Below are 21511 nucleotides of genomic sequence, written 5' to 3'. Positions count from 1 at the left end.
GTAGTCAGCAAAAGCAACATGGTCAATCGCACCACAAGCAATGAATTATCACATGACACTTGCTTGGTTTGCTTGGGGGTCGTGCTTCGAGGGCTTCAACTGTCCTCACGTAGTCTGGAGTACAGCACGGAGGACTCCGTTAGCACTACTTTCTTCGGCTAGACCGTTGGATCAACAGGATAACATCCCTTGTTCGGAAGAGATCAGCTCAGATTCTTAACTGTTCCATTCCTGTTGTGATGAGATCGGCAAACAGACCCTGATCTAATCAGAATCCATGCATTGCCCCTCGGCCGTGCTCGATCCTCATTGATAAGTTATCAGCAACACGACCCCTTTTTTCCCTCTCTATCAATATGGAGTAGACTAGATATCGCCATCCTCCGTTCAGACTGTAGTCTTACTTTCACGGTGGCTCTCGGCTCTGAGACAGATGACCTTAGTTTGATAACATCATGGCATGAGAACCAACCGTTCCTTCGAATGGCGTTGGAGACAATTAATTCGTAGTCTCTTGGCAGTGATCGAGACCGCGGGCTATTGTACGTGTCGGGTCCACCACACACAGCAGATCCCATCATTCCGATCATCTCTTTGGCTGCTTCCAGGTTCTGACTGCTGGTTGGGTCGCAAAATGCTCAGGGAAATGACAGTCGGTCTGAATGTCTGAGATCTGTGCTGTGCAGAGAGGAGAAGAAAGCAGAGAAGCATTAATTCCTAGTCTGGAGTAGAAGTTATCTATCAATAGGAGATTTTCCCCCCTTGGTTGACGTCTTCTTCCTACCACTAGCAGAGACACAAAAAGGGACCCTTTTCCCCTGGTCGCTCTCAGTGTAGTACAGATTATGCGACTAGTTTCAGGTTACCCTCATCCGTTTCTATCTTCATTTCCGAGATATTGACGATCGACATCGCAGCTTGCGTGGAAGACGGCCCTTCCAAGACCCCTGTCCGCACGGATTTCCTCCTCATTTTCCTCCTTAAAAAACAACTTCAAGCCCTGACAATTGCGAACATTAATCGAAAGATTTAATTATACTCCGTACAATAGTTTTATCTTCTCCTCTGCTCCTCCTTTTCTCGAACAATCCATCACTGTTGTTGTTTCCGTCATTCATCGAACTTTAAACTGCTGCGCTCCCCCTCATTGTCAAGCTCCCAGAAGCTTCCGACGTGAACCAACTTCCTTTTTCTTGAAACTGGACCATGCAATCCATGGGACTTCCTCTGTATATCGCCGTGCTCTCGACTCTCTATTCGCTCCGTCTGCCTCCGTATTGCTTGATTGGTCTGGATCTGTAGCCTCTTCATTACTGGCGACCGACGTCACCAATACGGTATACTGTTGATTGTGTACTCTTATTTTCCTGGGTACCTCGTTCAGGCCGGCGCAAGCCCCTCTGGCAGCAGCCATCATCTGAAATCATATTTTCTGCTCGAAACGACAGACTCGTGGCTGGAGGACAAGCCCACCGTATCACAGAAATGCCGAACAACTCCATTGTGTCACCGTTTCGGATCTCGAACAAGGATTCGGAGAAGCTGAATCGCAACGATGCTTTCAAAGCGGTCAGGGACCACCTGAGACGCCAAGAGATGGGAATGGATGCTCCTAGGTATGATCATCCGGAATGACATATATCTGTGGCTCAATCTGACACTTGGACGGTTACAGCTTCTGTTCATTGCACCGTCGCTCTTGTTCCAACCGGGACCAGGAGGAGTTTCGTCTCCATCGGGATATCATCCACACCATTCTCCTCCCCTTGTTCCTCCTCCACCATCAGGCCTCCCGAATTGCGACCAGCGCCTTACCCGGGATCAAATCGACGGACTGCGAACGTGCTTTTCGGGGAGAAGCACGCAGCGCCTACGCCTGGCTACAATGCATCCTCAGGGAGGAGCACGACTGGTACCAGACAGAGCGCTGCCCAGCGTGCATCGTTTTACACGTCCTTAACTCTGAGCCGACCATCCGATTTGTTGCCGTGGCGTGCCTGTTGTCGGACAACCTACAAGGATTAAGCCCGATCGACGCGCAAAAGCGACTTCCCAGCTTCGATTTCTTTTTCGATGCGTTGGAAGGGGCAGTCCGAGAGGACCCTTTCTGGGGCAGTGACTTTTGGCCGGATATTGAGCACCGCGCGCGTACGTTGACGGATGGTGTCAAGCAGCTGGTGGTGCAGTGTCTGGTACTCCGAGCCGCTGTGGAGCGCCAGAGCCTGCAGTCTCAATCGCTGTACAACCCCGCTACTTATGTTCGGTGCGACTTAACGCAGCAGCAAACGGGCCACACTGTTGCCATGAGGTCGTCAAATTTCGCCCGCAAGCACTCTCAAAAGACGGTCGAGGAGCACAAGTGTCTTGCTGCTAAGGTGTCTGCCAACAGGTGTCTGCAGACTCACTACAGTGACGCAACTCAGGCACTGCACCCTCGCAGCCACGCCGCATCCCGGAGAAGAACTGTCACCTCCTGAGCATGTGTAGGGTTACGTCTCTTTTGGACGTTCACTACAATTACTCGCCCCAGATCTACCGATCTACCGGATCTACCCTAGCGGCCAGACTCAGACGACCAAACGGTCGCCCCAGTTGGCCTCGCTCTTCCAAGCTGCCGAGGCGAACAAGCTGGAAGATGCTGACGCGGGCCTGCCACAGACAGCCCGGCCTGGACCTTATATGCAGCAAGATGGAGCTTGGCTCTGACGTAAGGTCATCGGTGTATGTAGCCACACGCTTGGCATTACGGAACGCCGAGTCGATTAGGCTGCAACATCCACAGGGCTAGAGCACGGATTACTGTCAAGTCATGGCTTGGCATAGAAATCCGTTCTGAAAGTGCAGGGCTTTTTGCGGTCTGGACTTTAGCGAACAACCGTTCCTGCGAGGCTGCAAGGTCACTCCTGTCCACGACTATCGCACAGCATACTGCGGGAGCAAGTCGTCGGCCTTGGTTTGGGCTGCCTAAAACCTGGAACACAGCGTGGAAGGCACATGTCTGAAATTGGCAGGTGGAATGTGCACAGGTTGAGTCCTGTAATGAGTCTCTATACTACATACTCCTAATCTTAATTTAATACAAGTGGGCATGGCATCATGCTTCAAAGTTAATACATGGCTTGATTAACTTTGAATCCATAGTACTTAATAAGAGACCTGCCGTTCACGGCTGGATTCAAGAGCAGATAGACGTCTCATGTTCAACAGCCAAGGCTGGCAGATAACTCTTGTACAACGAACAATAGCAATAGGCATCAACAGTCGCTGTTACACAATAACGACACCTGGTGGCAGGATATCTTTTCTATCCACCAATAAACTTCCGTCATATTCAATATTGCTAGAAGCAGATTCAACCTGCTACGTTCATGTTATGTAAACCACGCAATTCTGATATCCACAATGTATACATGGCCTCTTCAAATAATATAGCCATCCCATCACCATCACGCGTCACTGACAGCGACAGCGACAGCTATCTATCCACCACAATCCAATTAAATAAAAGGTGCCGCGGCAACTGCGTCGTTTCACTCTTCTACCTGAGACGAGGGTGGATCATAACTTCAGCCAATGCCAGTATCCATTTCCACTAACAGTGAATCGAAGATTGATAGACGCATATTGCTTGCGCAATGGTAATATGATTCTCAGATTAACTCCGGCGATCAAGCCAAGTTGGTTGCATGACGGTTGATGACTAGACTACCTTAGCAGTGGCATATATGGTAGGGTTGATTACTGTGCGGGGGTTCCATGGTTCTTGATGTTTGAGATTTAGGACTGGGATTGGGACTATCCAAGGATTATTATTACTGCATTGCAATATGTCGGAGGTCTAGAGCTAAGGTAGAGATTACTGTCCTGTAATCATCCATGGTTTTCTTGGATATGGTAGTTAGCAATCATTCTTGGAAGATGGTGTGGTGTCTGCTATCGCCTGATAACAGCGTAGCGGTAGTAAGGTAGTGACTGGGAAGAGCACCGGCAAAGGCTGTAGAGTACGGAGTAACCTGATTCATAACCAGATCAGTAATGCCCAGCCGTGATGCCGCTAATGCATCTGCAAGATGCCCAAAGAGGGGGGATTTCCGTGCTGCGGAGTGGTGCGCCCGGGAAGTGCAATGTGGTTACCATCTTGACGCGAGGCCATTGATACAGAGTATATAGGCCATATAATATTCGACACAAGGTGAAGCTATTCTGACCAAATAGTCAAGATGGATCTGTGTTGAAGACTGAAGAACAGGGCAGGATGGGGGTAGAAACAAGGCCTGTCCGCCCGATCTAGGCTCGACAAGGCGAGGAAACTCCGGATCTGCGAGAGTCACTTGACATGCTATTTTGACGGCATTTCCAGCAGAGTCGTATTTCCTCATGAAAAGATACACAGTGGAGATAGAAGATAAAAGGTGAAAAAAGACTGAGTAGATACTTTAGCGGATCACTTCGGCAGCACGGAAAAGGGTCTAGGCGTCACCCGCCCGCAAGCGGCACTGGGGACTGGATTGCATCGCTGCTGGCAACTGGTAACCATCGATCAGCCGGCTGATACGACCATGGTTCTGAGGCGTCAAGGCCAATAACCGGCATGAAGAGGGGTGATAAATTTCCTTATTACCTATTCATTAACATATTATGCCAGATTGTGTGCAAAGTGGTAAATATCAATCGAGTCCGGTGATTAGGCTCTGTAAGGTACGGTACTTGACTGCTGATTTGTGCGAGGCAAATCCTTGAATCGCAGTAGAAATACATATCCCACCCTTCATCCATTATTGATTATGGATGCTGCGGCCTTGTTAACACATTAAGACTAGGTTCGGTAGTAGACAGGCCCGCAGCATACCTCGCGAGTCATGTCGGTGATGGAAAGTTAAATTCCATGATGTCTACTGTCTGGGCCACGTACTAAAGATTTCACAGTAGCAGAGAGTTTCTACTGGAATCAAGATCCCATGAATGAGCCCATCAAGACTGTGCCGTTCTATGGTCGGAGAGTCCTTTGTCCCTCTGAGAAGAGCTCTCCCAATGATTACATCTGGGATCCTTTTCCGTAGAACATTGTGGTTATTTCAAACCTGACCCCTGAGCCTCGTAGTACAGCACTGCATGGCCGATTCTGTGTTTGTTTGCCTGTTCGAGACGAGGTAGCGTGAGTTGAGTATTTGAGTCGACCTGCGTATGTATTCACATTGGGAGACTATTTAGGTTGATAAGGCGTGCTGACAGTAGATCCAGATTCAAGCTGACAATGACGAACAGTATAATAGTAATTTTTCAGGCGACCAAGTGGATAGATATTATTTGAGTTGATAATTTCCAACTCTGCCAACATTTTTCTAAATGCTGCTGGATCCTATCCCTGCCAAAGGAGTGGGGTGCGACTAGACTAATCTCTGGGAGGCGAATTGGTCCGTGTAAATGTTATCCATAAATCCTTCAATACATACATATCTAGCCTACGGAGCACTGTAAATCCGTAATAGGTCCGTACTCCCCGATCGGCAACTATGGAGGCCTAGACAGGTCGGGCGGCGTCTGGGCTATGACCAAAGCTGGGGAGACTTGCTTTTTCTTTTTGCTGTCGATCTAGGAAAGCTCGCTGCATTTTATCGAGTGAATATGGCCACCTGGTTAGGTCTTGATTTAAATGAATCAAGTTGAATGAAGTGGGTATGTCGTACAATAGAAATGTAATGATTCATACTGTTGTAACTTATATCAAAAAGCCCAGGTATGTGGGTTATGCACATTTACATGGATCCTATGCAGGCAGAATAATAATGAATTGAGGTCTTTTTCTTTTTCCGAAGATTATTAGTTTTTACCGCTGAGTACTGACTGGGCCAGACTGGATTGTGACTGGGCCGAGCGGGCGTCCTCGTGTCATGGACTCCCCAATCAGGCCAAGGCTGCCCGGTCTAGAACGCTGGTGGAAAGTCGCAGCCCGAGGGGCCCTTTTTTGGCTCTCCCGCTGGCTGAACGACCGAATGTGTCTGGCCCTTCTGGACTTGCGCCCGCTCATTTTCAATTCCACGTCCCAGCGTCATTAAACTAAGGTACCTACCTTTACCTACCCTACCTTACCAGGGCTACCTACTTATCCATACCTATCTAGACTACTGACTGGATAACAGTAACCTAGCATCCTCTATTCTCTTCCATTTCTTCTCCCTCCTTCTATCCATTCTAACCTTGCATACCCAACTCAACTTTACTCCCATCCCACCGTCTGGCAGCTTTCAACGACCACAATTTCCGCACCCTGCTAATCTCACCCATTCTCCACTGTGCCGTTTCCTAAGGTGCTCTCTGGGTGCTTACCTACGTCCTCGTCGGATCTTCAACATCCTTCTCGCACTCTTCACATCCCTGTCATTTCTGTACGACCGGTACTCTTCCTTTCAACCTTTTCTCCCGCCGCATAGCCGCCTCTCGATCCTTCTATAAGTCCTCCTGCCAACGCATCCACCAGCCTGCCGCCTCATATAATTGCTTCTTGTCAGTCAGATACATTGATCGACTCGAATTCCAATCGTCCCGTCAAACTGCCAGAGTGAACTCGTGCAGTCACTGACGACGAGACGTCGGCTATCTTCCCTGTCAATTGGAGACCCAGGTCGATCGCCTGAATGAATCAGACGCAGTGTCATGGACTGGACTGGTCTACCACTGGGGTGCAAAACAACTCGGTCATGCGTTCACCATCCTCGTCAACCTCACCTTCAAATGCTTCGTGGGAAGGCTGTTCTTCGCGTCAGATGCTTTTGAACTCGTTCGACAACCACGCAACTAGTCCACTCTCTCCCGTCCAACAATACTCGACTTCTCGCCCGGGCGGAGGCTCCAGCCGACTGAAGCGGCGAGCTTCCCAGGGATCCCTCGTCACCAAACCCTCGACCGTGTCCCGGTTCTTGAACAGAGGCAACGTATCGCTGAACCTTCCTCCATTCGAGAAACTCGGACTCTCTTCGAAACCCTCCAGCCGAATCGAGTCCCGTACACATTCCGTTGAACCCCGCCTTCGCCTCACTACAACCTCTGCGTCGAGCTCACAAGCAACTCAAACATCCCCGTCTACTCCGGCTGCGTGGAGCGCCTCGCCCAAGGACTTTCCTCAAAGCGACTACCCCGCGGCCCTTCCACCGACGCCTCCCGAGGACGACGAGCACGTATTGTGGAACACTCGGTCTAATATGTTGTTGTTTGATTCCCACCTGAATCGGGATCCGGGGCCGATGCCCATGGACGAAGGTCCGAATATAAATAACTCACCGGGAGGAGCCGCTCCGGTCGGTCTGGGAAGCCCGTCGGACGGACTGTCGAATGCCTCGCCTTCCAGTTCAGATGAAAGCCACAACTCCCCGGGAGGAGATATGGATTGCGATCATGATTCATGGTTGGAGAATGCCATCGAATCGACCGGTATGTTTTTTTTTTTACTTAAATGAGTCCCCCTTTTCTTTTTGCCAAACTAAACGATTGATCCTTAGTATCATCGCTACCCGGTTCGAATGCCCGCGGAGAACCCGTCAAGCTCGTCTCTCAAACGCTTCCCTACCCATACTCAGCAGAAAAACTTACGCCGCATCGCACTCGCGAGGGAGTCTTCTCCTCCCTTGTCCAAGTAATCCAGAACCGCCTCCGTCAAGGACAGTCGCCTTACATCAATGTCACACATGCGGTTCCTGAGCAGTTCAGTCTCACCAACCTTCCTACTTCACCCCCGGGGTCGCCGCGCTGTATGCTCCCCAACAATGACTACTTCAACTCCACCGTTTTTTCTAGCGCAGCCGTGGTCTCCGCGTACCATGACTTTCGAGGGCCCATTCAGATGAAAGTTTCACAACACTTTCCAATGCCAATTGTTCCGCCTCAGTCGGTACACATCTCGGTCCTGGAGCGCTACATACCACCTTCATCGGCGCAGGAATACAATGATCTCTTCTCCCCATCGCGGCCATCTTTCCTGGTAGATCGTCTCTCGGAACTTTCTCCGGATGGCGGTTCGCTGCTGTTCATTTACCCCACCAGAAGGGGTGGCTCCGCCTTCAAATCTCAGTACCTCGGACCGATCCTCGACCCTCTGCTTCGTCAGCTCGTCGTGGTCAACGAGCTCTCCGCCGATATTGGTCGATACTTGGGCAAGTTGTCTTCCGTCTCTCATATGGAGGACTTTGACACCCTCAAGAACAATCTTTCCACGTTATGTCGTGCTCTGAGCTCTTCTTCCTCTCAATTCAGCATTGTTGATGCCCGAAAGGGCAGTGCCTACCTCGATCGCAACCTCTGGACTGAGTGGTACATCCACCAAGAGAAGGCTCGTATGAAAGAAGTGCTCAGCCTTTACTGGCAGAATGGTCGTCGCTTGCCGACACACAAGGCGACGTCTAATATCGCAAATCCCTATATCCTGGCTGCGGACAAGGAAGTAACCTCGGCCATGTTACTGGGTGAGATTATTGACGGCATCCGCAAACGGCCCTACGAGAGCGAGCCTCGAGATGGGATTGAACTCGGAGTGTTCGTCATTCGTCGCTCACACTAGATGCGATATGCGTCTCACAGGTCTCCGGACAACGGTTTCATTGCTTCTGCTTTCGTTTATTTGCTTTACCTCTGAATTAGAAAATTGAGCCTAGGTGATTATGGCGGCGTCTACGGTGTTTGGGCTACGGTATGGGATTTTGCATGAAGAAATGTCTGGGAACATATACCGTGCATTGCTTGGATGGATGGATAACAACAATACCCGGGTGCTATACTTTGTCGTTTTTGAAATCAATGACTCTTGGGCATGGGTTGGATGGCTCCGGCCATGCAACTTTGCTCCATGTCTAGAACACTAGAAGATGGCTTACAATGTATGACTAGCTTCATCATGTATGATTGCTGAGCAATTATACACAATATACCAATAGACTTTAGGATTGGTCAATAATCATAAAGCATATATCTGTAAGAGAAGTCGTTCGTAGTACTGCTTGGGATTAAGGGTTTTGTCGAACATGATCTGATCAATTAAGACAAGATGGGCATCAATTGTCTCAAGCCTCTTGTACGATCAGGGCAATCTGTATTGGTATGGAGTATAGAGGAGATATCGTCCTTATTGTTGCGAGAGACTTCTATGATGAATGGAGTTGAATGAGGCAACTGGGCGGTGAAAATGTCCCCGGGGCTATTCCAGTTCGGGAGCGCCGCCGGATTCCCGCTTTCTTCTCCATTACCAGCTGCTGGTTCTCCTCCCCAAACGCAGCATCGCTCTGCCACGAAAGCTGGTTTCTGTTCGCCGTTCATGCGGGCTTTTCTTTCAATCTCTAGTAATTCAACAGGCCTCTTTATGTTGTTATCAAACTTCAGGACCTGATCCACCCGCAACTCAACCTTTCAGCACCCGCCTCTCACCCGTCAATATCTTCACACTGCCCTGGTTTCCTATACAACACACCTAAACCATGGCTTACTCTCCGGCACCGGTATCGCCAGCTACCGGCGCAGCTGGACAAACACTGAGCAGCAGCCTTCATCCTAGTGGCCGATCCCCAAGCCCCACGACGAATGCTCCCCTCTCGAAACGGGACAAGCGCCGCGGAGCGCTACAAGAGCGGCTGCACGATCTCACGGCGACCTTCAGCCAGAATCGAGACGCGCAATTCCGCCAGCAGCTGCATACGTTGCAGTGCGATATGACATTGATCAACAACGCGGATCCGTACTCGCCGGGTCCGCTGCCCGACTCGGCGGAGGAAATCGCTGCTTTGGTTGAGAAGACGATTGGCGGGGGACCTTTTGCGAAGGAGATGGCTAGTTTGTCTGGGATGTGGTATTCAAGGTTTGTGCAGGAGGTGAATCAGGTTAAGGAGGAGCGGGATGCGGAGTTGGCGGCGCTTGTGGTGAGTTCTTTTCCCCTTTCTTCTGCTTACTTTTGTCTATGTCTAGAATGCTTGGAAGCTAACGTGTGCAGCACCGTCATAATAACAATCTAGAAAGGTTCCAACGCGAATACGCCTTCCGGGTGCACTTCGCCGGTGAAGAATACAACAACCTCTCCTCGACCCTGCGGGAACGGCTTGTGCAGACAATTTCAGGGAAGAAGGCCCGGTTGATGCGGGAAAAGGAGCAGCTCGATATTGCTGACACTAATGCTCTCCTTCTTCATCCCAATCAATTCAGCATCACCAATCCCGCCAGTCCTGGTGGGGTTCACGGCAATCGCAAAACCCGGCATACCCGCCATCGTGTCGACCTGGACGAACTGGGCAACGGAATTGTGTCAGAGTTCAATAAAAGGAAGAGGAAAGCGCCTGAGGAGGATACTGGCTCGCCGGTGCGCGATCCGAACCCGGCCGAGCGGGCCAAGTCCCAGGTGGCGGAGAAGCAGCACGCGCCGACATATGCTATCCATACTCTGTTCACGGAAAAGGAACTCAGCGCACACGCCAATCAAGCTCACGTCGCCACTGTGCATTTCTTCTCGACATCCAAACGGGCTGATCAGCCTTCGGGCACCACGACGAACGGGAATAACACTGATGTCGAAGAGTCAGGCACGGGCGACGGTACCGGGCAGGAAGATAATGGCACACCGGCCGCCGACATGATGCGCACCGCCAGCCAGAATTACCATGCGACGCGATCCACACGGACGCACGGCAACCATGCGCTCAATGCGCTAGCCGAGCTGTCAGACAAGCCCGCGGTCCGTCCGAACCTGCCATATAATGTTCTCGCCAATTACCACGCTAGACCGAACAGTAATGCACCACCGCTGCCGTCTCTGATGAACGAAGAGGTAGAAGACGATTGTGCTCGGTTAGACCGCTTGCACAACAGGTCTGCTGGTTGGGTTGACCGTAGCTTGATCGAACTGCTTGTGGAGCGGGTCCCGGCCGAGGTGGATGGGGTACCTCAGAACCCGCACCGGTTTAGTCTGTTGCACCCCGACTTTCCCACCGATATGGGGTGCATCTCTACCCGCTCAAGACTAATGGCAGAGATGTGGAGCTCCAGAGCTACGAGCGCACCAAGAAGGCCAGAGCAAGCTAGCAGTAATGCTTTCTCGCTCATCTACTTCTTTCTGGCGTTGTCTATGGTCTTGGATTGGGGTTCAGGGTTTATGGGGCATGGAAATACCATGTCGGCGTTCTGGCTTGCTTGTTGGTGTTATTGGTGGTCAACGACTTCATCTTGTTGTCGAGCACGCGCCTATGCGAGGTGACCATGCTAGCATTGGCACTTCGTGATTGATCTATGTCTTCAATGCTCACTTTTGTGAGATTGGCGTGTCGAACATAGATTCTACACTTGCAGGAAGATTCTATTTGCTGAACTTACAGACTCGTATATTTGTTCTAATTTGACAGTTCACTCACGGATATAATCAAGTCATTGATGCACTTCCGCGCCTTCGATTCTCCAATGTGCCTGTGTCTAAAGGATCAATTCATTCATGCTGACTGACGCAGCCAATCAGCCAATCACGTTATTAGAAATGTATCCGGATTACCAATCCGTTGTGACGTCTTTCTTGGCATTTGTCTTACTTCTGATTGGCTTATATAACGTCAGGGCTGGCAAAAGGCGATGCTCTTGGCTGTCGTGATTGGTTGTTTCTAAGCACGTCATGTCTGGGGATGATTGGAAATCGAAGGAATACATTTGCAAAAGGGCGACACATGGCGGACACTTTTGGAGTCATCGTGTATGATTACAAATGCCCCAGGATGATACAGCAGTCTGCACGGTATATAAGGGTAGGATGTGTGTTGCTGAACAACAACATCATCGCAGTCTATAACTGTATGAACCGACCTTAAAAACGCACGTTCTTCAAAACTTCAGAATGTCGACCACTACCACAAGTACTACTACTACTACCACCACCACCACCAACGTCGATCCCGTCCCCCGCGGCCCGTCGACGTCGAATTAACCTTCTACGAGCCCCCAGCCGACGGATCTACACCCTACAACTATGTGGAATCTCCACCTGCCGGCGTCCCACCCCGCAACTACGGCGAGCAAGTACACAAAGTCTCCCTAACCGACATCCGCGGCCACGAAGCAGACTACACCCTCGACACACACGCCGTCCAAGTCCTCCAACACATCCCCACATCAACCACCTACTCCACCTTCGACTCCGACGCCGAAGTCCAACGCCTCTACTACCCCGAAGTCGAGCAGCTGCTGAAGCAGCACATCCCCGGCGCTCAGCGTATCATCCTCTTCGACCACACCATCCGCAGACAAGACCCCAACGCCCCCGCCAGCCAGTTAACAAAGCACACGTCGACCAAACCCGCAAAGCGGCGCAGGACCGCGTCCGCCTGCACGTCACTGATCCAGACGAGGCAGAGCGCATCATCAGCCAGGGCGTGCGCTACCGCATCGTCAACGTGTGGCGGCCCTTGAACGGCCGCGTGGAGTCCGCGCCGCTGGCGTTTGCGGCGGCCCTGTCCGTCGACAACGAGCACGATCTCGTGGCTGTGGAGCACCGCTACCCGCATCGGACGGGCGAGACCATGGCCGTCAAGTACAATCCGAACCAGCGGTGGATGTATCTCTCTGGGATGGAGAATGACGAGCGGCTGTTGTTGAAGTGCTCGGATAGTCTTGCGGCAGCGCAAGCGGAAGCGGGACAGGGGGATGGGATTGCGGAGCGGGTGCCGCATTCTGCGTTTTGGGATCCGCGGACGAGGGAGGGCGCGAAGCCGAGGGAGAGTATTGAGGTGAGGGCTTTGGTGATTGGTTGAGCGAGCGTTAGCGAGTCTCATCAGCGGCTCGTGAAAGGTTGATATTGAGGAGACAAGTGTAGACGATGATGTTGCATAGCTGTACAGGCGTTTTTTTTGGTTACTGAGTACAACTTAATATAATGAATGGGTTCATCAGATTGTACAGTGTTGTCCCTGTGATGAAGTGATGACGGTCCCAAGAGACATCCAACCGCGGTTTCTACTATGATGTCTTGTCTACACTGCAGGAGTATTCCTCCGATCAACACCACATCACATCCTCCTCTCACTTCCCCTCCATTGATCTAATGCTCAATCCATGGCGGCCACACACGGACGAAAATCCACAGCAGACAGCAACGTCTCCGAGCCTCACGTACTCCGCGGCAACATAAGCCACCAGGTCCAAGCCTTCACAGACTGGTCGCAGGCCCGCCGATTCCGCATCCTCGACACAATCAAGCATGACCACAGCGAGATCAAATCCTTCTACGAGCTGATCGTCAGCTCGACCGATCCCGAGGAACAAACCAAATACCAGAACCAGTTCACCTGGGAACTGGCGCGGCACACAGTCGGCGAGGAACTAGTCGTGTACCCCGCGCTGGAGAAATACCTCGACGACGGAAAAGAGTTGGCGAGGCAGGATAGGGCCGAGCATCAGACGGTTGGATCTTGATCCCTTTCCTTTGTATATGTAGTGTGAGTGAGTGCGTCCGGCTGACAGCCTAGCCACAGGTAAAAGAAAAGCTCAAGACCTTTCAGGACATGAAATCCACGGACCCGCGCTTCATCCCCACGCTGCAGTCCCTCTGGGAAGATGTCCAGGAGCATATACATCACGAAGAAACGGAGGATATCCAGTTGCTGGAGGACGCACTCTCGGAGCAGGAGAGCCTCGGGCTGTCTCAGTCGCTGAACAGGACGAAGCTTTTTGTGCCTTCGCATGCGCATCCGGGGGCGCCTTCGACGCCGCCGTTTGAGACTGCTGTGGGGTTGCTTACGGCGCCGATAGATCGGTTGTCGGATTTGTTTCGGAAGTGGCCTAATATGTAGAGGGCATGGAATTGGTCTTGTTGTGCTCGTGTTTAAACCGGGATAGGGCGGAATCAATGATGCTGCTGGGTTTATAGCATGTGATGTCTGTCTTCGTCTCGACAGGAGCTATGTAGTATGAACTGTTCCCTCGCTGCACGAGTGACTCCCAGTTCTATGCAGCCAATTCATCCGCTTTACATGGTGACGTAGCTTCAATGACTTCCATCCCTATTACGCCTGCAATGGGATATTTAGTCCTTCTGTGGATAACACTTCCAATATGACTATCAGTCCGTGGCATATGAAAAGAATGGACGCTCAATGCCTTACAAACTCGTCTTCAGAGCGTAATGAATTCCATGCGCAACAAACATGTGTCCATGCCATGAATAGCCAGTCCACCCAGATTCATGACCAGGCCCTGGGAGATAACGTGCCGTCTTCAAAGAGGCAAGGAATACAAAACAGCTTGAGTTGGTAATTATCGTTATGATGAGTTGGTGGAAATCTACGCTAATCGTCGGATACACCGCTGGATCGAGCGCTAAATCATCGCTTGCATACTAAGCGTCTCAGTAGTTTAGCGTCGGGATGTGGTCATCTCACTTCCAACCCCCTCATCATCCGAAAATATGGTGGGAACCTCAACGCCCCAGCCGCCGCTACGAATCGGTACCCGACGATCCAATCTGGCCATGGTCCAGGCGGAGGGCATCCGGGAGAGCCTGCAAAAGATAGCCCCGGAGCGATCCTATGAGATCGAAGCCCTCCGCACGCTGGGCGACCGAGACCAGCTAACGGCGCTGTATAACTTTGGCGCCAAGAGTCTCTGGACGACCGAGCTGGAAGAAAAGCTCACTTCCGGTGAATTGGATGTAATTGTGCATTGTCTGAAAGGTGATACTCATTTCCCTCTATCACTTTTGATGAACTACGCGTAGACCAAGTTCAAACTCTGACGGGACCAGATATGCCGACCCGGCTCCCCGACACCTGTGAGCTGGCAGCGATCCCACCCCGTGATGATCCGCGGGACGCCCTGATCGTCAAGGCCGGGCTGCCCTACACGAGCTTGAGCAGCCTCCCCGAGGGCGCGGTAGTCGGGACTTCCTCCGTGCGGCGCTCAGCCCAGCTCCGCCATCTCTATCCGCATCTCCGCTTCGCCAATCTCCGCGGCAATGTCGAGACGCGTCTCGCCAAGGTGGACGACCCGGACAGCGAGTACACGTGCATGGTCATGTCCGCTGCGGGCCTTGAGCGGGTAGGCCTCAAGCACCGCATCAACCAGTACCTGGGCTCCAAGGACGGGGGCATCCTGCATGCTGTTGGCCAGGGCGCGCTGGGCTTGGAGATTCGCAAGGGAGACGTTAAAATGCAGGAATTGCTGGGCCGGCTGGCGGACCAGAAATCTACCCTTGCGTGCCTTGCTGAGAGGTCTCTTATGAGGACCCTCGAGGGTGGTTGTAGTGTTCCTATTGGGGTTGAGACGGAGTGGACGTCTTCGGGGACTTGAGGATGAATGCTATCGTTGTCAGTCTGGACGGTACCCGGAGCGTCGAGGACAGCATCACTTCAAAAGTCGAGACTGTCGACGAAGCAAACGCGCTCGGAGAGGAACTTGCGGCGAGACTGGTCAAGGCTGGTGCAGGGGAGATTCTAAACGATATCAATGCGAACCGGCCTCCCAAGGACTGAGGTGGGCTACGTATTAATCATCTTCACTGATCCTATCCGTACCCTGGGGAAACGGGTGTGCTGTCTTTCTGACGGATCTATAATAAGTCAGGGTACTGGGCGCGGAGGATGTAAACTAAGCTGCTGCTATCTGCAATCTTGTACATCTAACTAGGGCAACAATGCTTACAACTTGAATAGGAGAACTACGGAGTAAAGGGAATCAAGACACATTGGTACATGGGCAAGAAAGTGTATTCCTCAATCCTTCAAGCAGGCTGGAAGGCTCTCGACGATCTATCTAGTATTATCCAGGAAAGGAAGAACGCAAGAGATTGAAATACAGTATTACTTAGCAGTGATTATCTGATGTAAAAAGAACGAAGGTAGCAGACAGTTACACGTTGAGGACGGAAAAAAGCACATTTTCGCAGGCAGATTAGTAAAGAGCGCCAAAGAGGGCCGCGACAGCGACAGCCCAGACCATGCTCGAGACAGAGCCCGAGGAGGCATCGTTGGACAGGATGGGACCGGCGGTCGGAGAGGCAGTAGCCGACGCGGTGCCTGGGTGAGTCACCAGTGTCGAGGAGGACAGCCAGGGGTTGGGAATGCGGCTTGTGGTGCCTGCGGAGGTGGGGGCCGGGCCGGGGATCAGGCCGACGGTAGTGGTCGAGCCAGCGGAGGCAGTTGAGAAAGCGACCTGGGGCACCGTCACCGTGTAAGAGGAGTAGGTGATGGTGGTGCAGGGGGCGGAGGGGCCTCGGGAGCGGGCGTGACGGCCGCACCACCGGTCGGCGTGGCAGTGGCAGTGGCAGTGGCAGTGGCACCACCAGTAGGAGCGGTGACTGCGTCAACGCCGGTGGGGTGACGGTGGGGACCAGGGTGATGGTGGTCGGGATGGCGGTCACGATGCCGGGGTTCTGGGGCACGTAGGCAGCGCAGATACCGGTGAAGTAGGACAGAGCGGCCTGGACCTCCGCCTGCGAGGCTCCCCAGGACTGCACACAGGCGATGACCTTGTCAGTGAACTCGGAGGAGGGGCAGAAGCAGCTGGCGTCACTGTTGGAGTCGCACTTGGGGAGCAGGCTGAGCCAGGTGTTGATACACTTGGGCACAACGTTGGGGCAAGGGCCGAGGGACAGACGAGGGAGTGCTGGTCACGGAGGGCACGTCACTGGTCTCGCTGGCGGTGACGGGGACTGGCCCGAGGGAAGGGTAGTGCTTCCCGCAGTGCAGCGAGTGCAGATGGTGGCGGTTGAGGTCAGAGTGACGGTCGAGACAGTGCTGTAAGTGGAGGTGGTGACGGTGCCGCTGGTCGAGATGGTTTCAGTCACAGGGCAGGTGGTCACGGTCTCGTACGTCACCACGGTAGTGGTCAAGTCCTCAGGGGCAGGGCCAGTGGTCACAGGGGCGACAGACGAGGGGGCGGGAGTGGTGCTGGCCTCGCAAGCAGTGCAGATGGTCGAAGTGGAAGTCAGGGTGACGGTAGAGACAGTGTTGTAAGTGGAGGTAGTGACGGTGCCGCTGGTCGAGATGGTTTCTGTCACAGGGCAGGTGGTCACGGTCTCGTATGTTACAACAGTCGTGGTGACATCCCCAGTGATGCCAGGGGCAGTGCTGGAAGGAGCAGGAGTCGCAGGTGAAGTGATGGCCGGGGTCGAGGAGCTGGACTCGACGGGAGAGCTGCCAGTAGGGGTGCTTTCAGGAGAGGTCTCAGAGGGAGCAGTCTCGGAAGGAGTCTCGGAGTCGGTCTCGGATGGAGCAGTCTCAGTAGCGGTCTCGGAAGGAGTCTCGGAGTCGGTCTCGGAAGGAGCAGTCTCAGTAGCAGTCTCGGAAGGAGTCTCGGAGTCGGTCTCGGACGGAGCAGTCTCAGTAGCAGTCTCAGAAGGAGTGACGTCGGGGGTTGGGCTTCCAGAGCTCGAACCCGCATCGACAGAAGAAGGCAGAGAGACAGAGGCAGTCTCGGTGGCAGTAACGGGGCACACAGTGGTCGAAACTGCAATGGTTGAGGTAATGACACTGATTGAGTTGGCGGGGCAATCGGTCACCGTAGGAGCGCAGCTGGTGATGGTGATCTCACTAGTAGTGTACACGGTCGAGGTGGTCCACTGGACAGGAGTGGTGACAGGGGCGGGCGTCGTGATGCCTGCAGAAGACGACGTGGGGACTACATCAGATGAGGAAGGAACAGGAGTGGGAATGACAGGAGTGGACGACTCGGAGTCAACAGGAGTGGAGGACGATTCGGGGCTGACACCAGTCTCGGTTGGCACACCAGCGGTGGGAGTCGAGGTGGTCTTGCCAGGAGAGCAGTCAAAGTCAATGCTGTGGACACCGATGTCACAGTCATCATCCTCCGATCCCTCGGGGGCTCGAAGCTCACGGAGGTGGCACCACCGCACTGGTCGTTGCTGACCTGGGTGCCCTCGGGCGAGCAAGAAGCAACGTTACGGCAGGTGGAACCATCGGGCATGCCATAGACGATGTGCACGTCGGTCTCCTTGGAGGTGGAGAGATGCAGCTTGCTAATGGAGAACCCCTTTTTCTCTTGGCCGCAGGAGAACTTGGGGGCAGAGGAGAGCTTTCCCTCAATGGATTTGCCCTGTGCGCCATTAGCATGTTGCTTTTGTGATGTGGAAGGAAAAGATTGAGCCGACTTACGCCACCGAAGGTACGCTTTCCCCAGCCGGTGGAGCCCTCACTGCACTTAAAACCAGAGAAATCGAAGCCTCCATATGAGGAGAAAGATCCGGGAGTAAGGTCAGACCAGTCCCAACCACCTTTCTGATGATCAGTGCACTCGTTGTCGGTGTTCTCGGGATTGGAGTAGCACTTGTCCGTGACCCACCACTGGAGAAAGTCAGAAAGGTATACAAGCAAGAGCCTTCAGGGACTCCAAGGACACTCACCGAGCCAGTGGCCTGGGCCACGGCGAAAAGAGAAACGAGAGTGACCGAAACGGCCTTCATGTTGAGATTGTGTTTGCGTTAGAGCGACAGACAGTATAGATGAAGACAGGAAGAAAGAGTTGAGGTCGAAGTTGCGTTGAACCGACAGAAGATCCAGAAGAATAGTACTACTATTATTGATATCGTACACCAGCGACAACAATAATTCGAGGGCAGAGTCTATGAATAGAAGAATGGCAATGATCCCGAAGGCACAAAGAGTGAGTCCGACGGGTGAATGGGCGTCTGTGGGATCACAGTCCACCAAAGAGCAACGACAATGATAGAAAAGAAAGCGAAGGTCGACTTGGTCACAGCCAAGGCAAAGTGATAGAATTAGGAAAACAGAAAACAAAACGCTTAGTTCTCTTGAAGCGGAAGAGGGCATACAGCTCTTTTTAAAAGCTGGCCGCAGGGCCCTGGGCAACATGAAACGAGCCACAGCATTACAACGTTGCATGCCATTGACCGGTTCTGGAGGTGCAAGTGAAACAACCACATGCCCCCTCATGATCCATCAATAGGGACAAAGGAACAAAGGCCCTGGTGGTTCTGGGACAATGGGCATGTTCAAACGGGCCATTCACAGGACACCCGGCGGAGCATCTTTGTCAAGCATTGAGCCCAAAAAAGCAAGTAAGACATTCTGAGAAACGCCTCTTTTCAACACATCCAGCAACCGTTTGACAGGCGGTGCCTAAGTTAACTGGTGAAACCATCAGACTAGAGCCCTGTTGCCAATGAGCGACCAGAGTGGAAACCCCTCAGGGGCCAATGGGCCGGCATGCACTAGAAATGCAAGCCGTCTGAAGTCGCGCGCTAGTGCAGGAACAGAGCAGAAAGCAGAAAGCGATCAGGGAAGCGCGAAGAACCACCAATCATCTTGCTCAGCGCTGTCCAGATCGAGGAGACCAGACTACTTCATAGGAGTCATGTAAAACGAACTACTCGAATGGAGGTGAGCTCACATACCTCGACTGGACTAACTAATTAAAGCGAGAATGCCGGCGTCTGCGGGCCGCTCAGTCTAGATCCGGGCTCAGTCCCAGACTCCCTGGAGGGTTTGATTCTTCCCTGCAGCGGTTTGCTTATTATGGTATGTATATGGCAGTTTATTTGTCACTGTCATGGTCATGCAGAAGAGGAGGCACACCGCTGTGAAATTGCAAAAATGCAGAGATGCGGTGGTAGGGGTTCAGCAGGCGCCCAGTCTGCAGATCCGGCATTGGGCTCGTGGTAAGCTTGTACAATGCCAAAGATGGAAATCATCATGACTATCATCACTATGATAACAAAACAAAAAGTTAAAAGTCACTCGGCTAATGCATGGATGGACGGACGGCTGGACGGGATTGAACTGGACGATGATGATGATGAGGTAGATAGTGGGGAAGTAGAAGAAGAAGGGAAAAGAAAGCCCGCAGCTATTATTCTCGACAAATCACCTGTTATGCCGTTGCCCATAGACACGTCAAATTACCCAGCAACACAACTCTCTACCAGTATCCTCAGGCTACAGCATGCAGATTCAATGGCAATCTGCAGCCTGCAGCCTATGCAGACAAACAAAAGAAGGATCGCATGTCCTGGCTCAGGAAGAAAAACAAAATCCAAATTGAAAAATAAGCGAAGCAAAAGCAAGCCCCCAGCCAAGACCGCTGGCGTCTCGCCCTGAAACTCTTCCAGTCTCATCCTCCCCCAATGGCGTTGTCGGCTGCTATATTTATAGAAAATAGATTACTTGCTCTACCGACTCCAAGACCAGGTGTCTATGCACTCCGAGTCCTCCGTGGACCACCCATCATCATCCAAACAAGCAACAGACAATGGTCAAGAACAACACCCTCCTCAGACTGTTCGATTTCTTCACCATAGCCGCCATCAGCTCGAACCCGCATGATCTTCACATTCAACGAATCATTCGGCATACCTCGATGAGTAGGCAGGGTCAGGGTCACTTTCCTTCACGGGATCATGCAGACGAAGTGAAGTGAAGTCAAGGTCAAGAGCCCGAGTAATAGCAATAGTATAGTATCACTATGGACTACTCCCCGCTGTGGCGTGGACTGTGCCCCTCTTTTCGACTTCGACCACGAGTCCATGCTCAGGATGGATCAGGTACACTACTGACCACAATAGACTCGTAGTACGGTTACGGCCTCGGAGCGTCACATTCGGAATCATACAGCTAGCCACTTAATGTATGCAAGACGGACTCTAGCTTGGTCAAGTCTAGCTGGTGCTAGTAGCTACTACCGTAGCTACCCTAGCAGTACTACTCTGCTAGTGCTACCTGATTCAACTACCTGATTCAACCCCGGAGAGTCGCTCCATTCTCACGTCAAGCGTCAGTGCTTGGTCAACTGATGGTGGGCCAGTTGACTCTATTTACAGCACGGACTACGGACTAGATAGCACGATAGTACTCAGTACTCTGTAGTTAGTGACCAGGAGCATTTCTGTCCAGCTGTTCAGCCTGTTACTCTGGGGATATCTCAAGTTAGGATCCGAAGACTCTTCTAGGCATCGACGGTGTTCTTGGCAGTGTCGCACGATGCCTGCTCTCGGCACTCGGCAGAAACCGTCTTAGCTATTATCCATGCGACTATTGCCTGACCTCTGAAAGTTTAGAACTATTGAGTAAAATCCTGGAGCCAGTCTCGGCAGGACAACATTGTACGGAGATAAATGAGTTACATGGAGCAATCAGAAGCTTAACTTTTGAATCTGTTTTGAATTGCTGGTATATGACTCTCACATGACTGGTATAACATCGTGACATAAAATGGAGAAAAAAAAAAAAAGGTGGATAAACGAAAACATAATCCAGGACCCATGAGGTATTTGCTTGCGCCATAAGAAGTAAAACCCAAAAGTAGGCAAATGGGTAGATCTCAGATCTACATTGGACAAATTGAACCAGACACCACAACTCAAAAGGCATCAACTTTTGGTCCTCGAACATGTATCCATAGTAGCAACTCTGACTCGCTAGGTCGATCAATACTCGTCTATGTGTAACAAGCCCACAGCGCAATATCTAGAGGACCGCTAGACGAAGTCTATGCCGTGACACAGATGGCAAATAACAGGATTCATCCTAATCCC

At 52.0% G+C, this 21511-nt stretch overlaps 9 protein-coding genes across 9 annotated transcripts; 8 read left to right on the top strand and 1 right to left on the bottom strand.

The window, feature by feature from the left end:
• Positions 1-1161: 1161 nt before the first annotated feature.
• On the top strand, positions 1162-2837 carry P174DRAFT_71677 (uncharacterized protein). Its single transcript, XM_024832432.1, has 2 exons — positions 1162-1616; positions 1676-2837. Exons 1-2 carry the CDS (start codon positions 1486-1488, stop codon positions 2475-2477), a joined length of 933 nt encoding a protein of 310 aa, XP_024677163.1. The 5' UTR covers positions 1162-1485; the 3' UTR covers positions 2478-2837.
• On the top strand, positions 2220-3078 carry P174DRAFT_71659 (uncharacterized protein). The gene has a single exon (XM_024832431.1). It carries the CDS (start codon positions 2480-2482, stop codon positions 2786-2788), a length of 309 nt encoding a protein of 102 aa, XP_024677162.1. The 5' UTR covers positions 2220-2479; the 3' UTR covers positions 2789-3078.
• A 3353-nt stretch (positions 3079-6431) lies between these two features.
• P174DRAFT_71682 (uncharacterized protein) lies at positions 6432-8788 on the top strand. The gene is made up of 2 exons (XM_024832433.1): positions 6432-7428; positions 7497-8788. Exons 1-2 carry the CDS (start codon positions 6636-6638, stop codon positions 8549-8551), a joined length of 1848 nt encoding a protein of 615 aa, XP_024677161.1. The 5' UTR covers positions 6432-6635; the 3' UTR covers positions 8552-8788.
• Positions 8789-9461: 673 nt separating this feature from the next.
• P174DRAFT_436076 (Sds3 domain-containing protein) lies at positions 9462-11224 on the top strand (the record flags this gene model as incomplete). Its single annotated transcript, XM_024825975.1, has 2 exons — positions 9462-9899; positions 9971-11224. The coding sequence occupies 2 exons, from the start codon at positions 9462-9464 to the stop codon at positions 11222-11224; spliced, it is 1692 nt and encodes a 563-aa protein (XP_024677160.1).
• Positions 11225-11629: 405 nt separating this feature from the next.
• Positions 11630-12922, top strand: P174DRAFT_473196 (putative methyltransferase). The gene is made up of 2 exons (XM_024830626.1): positions 11630-11795; positions 11869-12922. Exons 1-2 carry the CDS (start codon positions 11720-11722, stop codon positions 12759-12761), a joined length of 969 nt encoding a protein of 322 aa, XP_024677159.1. The 5' UTR covers positions 11630-11719; the 3' UTR covers positions 12762-12922.
• A 140-nt stretch (positions 12923-13062) lies between these two features.
• On the top strand, positions 13063-13799 carry P174DRAFT_380265 (HHE domain protein; the record flags this gene model as incomplete). The annotated part of the gene is made up of 2 exons (XM_024822966.1): positions 13063-13410; positions 13482-13799. The coding sequence occupies 2 exons, from the start codon at positions 13063-13065 to the stop codon at positions 13797-13799; spliced, it is 666 nt and encodes a 221-aa protein (XP_024677158.1).
• A 607-nt stretch (positions 13800-14406) lies between these two features.
• P174DRAFT_446411 (porphobilinogen deaminase) lies at positions 14407-15679 on the top strand. The gene is made up of 3 exons (XM_024828573.1): positions 14407-14678; positions 14750-15272; positions 15296-15679. The coding sequence occupies exons 1-3, from the start codon at positions 14414-14416 to the stop codon at positions 15474-15476; spliced, it is 969 nt and encodes a 322-aa protein (XP_024677157.1). The 5' UTR covers positions 14407-14413; the 3' UTR covers positions 15477-15679.
• Positions 15680-15894: 215 nt separating this feature from the next.
• Positions 15895-18424, bottom strand: P174DRAFT_425911 (extracellular serine-threonine rich protein; the record flags this gene model as incomplete). Its single annotated transcript, XM_024825330.1, has 6 exons — positions 15895-16155; positions 16241-16561; positions 16631-17818; positions 17872-18057; positions 18117-18305; positions 18365-18424. The coding sequence occupies 6 exons, from the start codon at positions 18422-18424 to the stop codon at positions 15895-15897; spliced, it is 2205 nt and encodes a 734-aa protein (XP_024677156.1).
• A 1293-nt stretch (positions 18425-19717) lies between these two features.
• On the top strand, positions 19718-20560 carry P174DRAFT_446409 (uncharacterized protein). The gene is made up of 2 exons (XM_024828572.1): positions 19718-20066; positions 20090-20560. Exons 1-2 carry the CDS (start codon positions 19734-19736, stop codon positions 20276-20278), a joined length of 522 nt encoding a protein of 173 aa, XP_024677155.1. The 5' UTR covers positions 19718-19733; the 3' UTR covers positions 20279-20560.
• The last annotated feature ends 951 nt before the right edge of the window (positions 20561-21511 follow it).

The sequence above is a fragment of the Aspergillus novofumigatus genome (genome assembly GCF_002847465.1).
Source record: "Aspergillus novofumigatus IBT 16806 chromosome Unknown P174scaffold_13, whole genome shotgun sequence".
Lineage (NCBI taxonomy): Eukaryota > Fungi > Ascomycota > Eurotiomycetes > Eurotiales > Aspergillaceae > Aspergillus > Aspergillus novofumigatus.
Note: the sequence above shows the minus strand (reverse complement) of the source record. Positions and strands in the feature narration are given on the sequence as shown.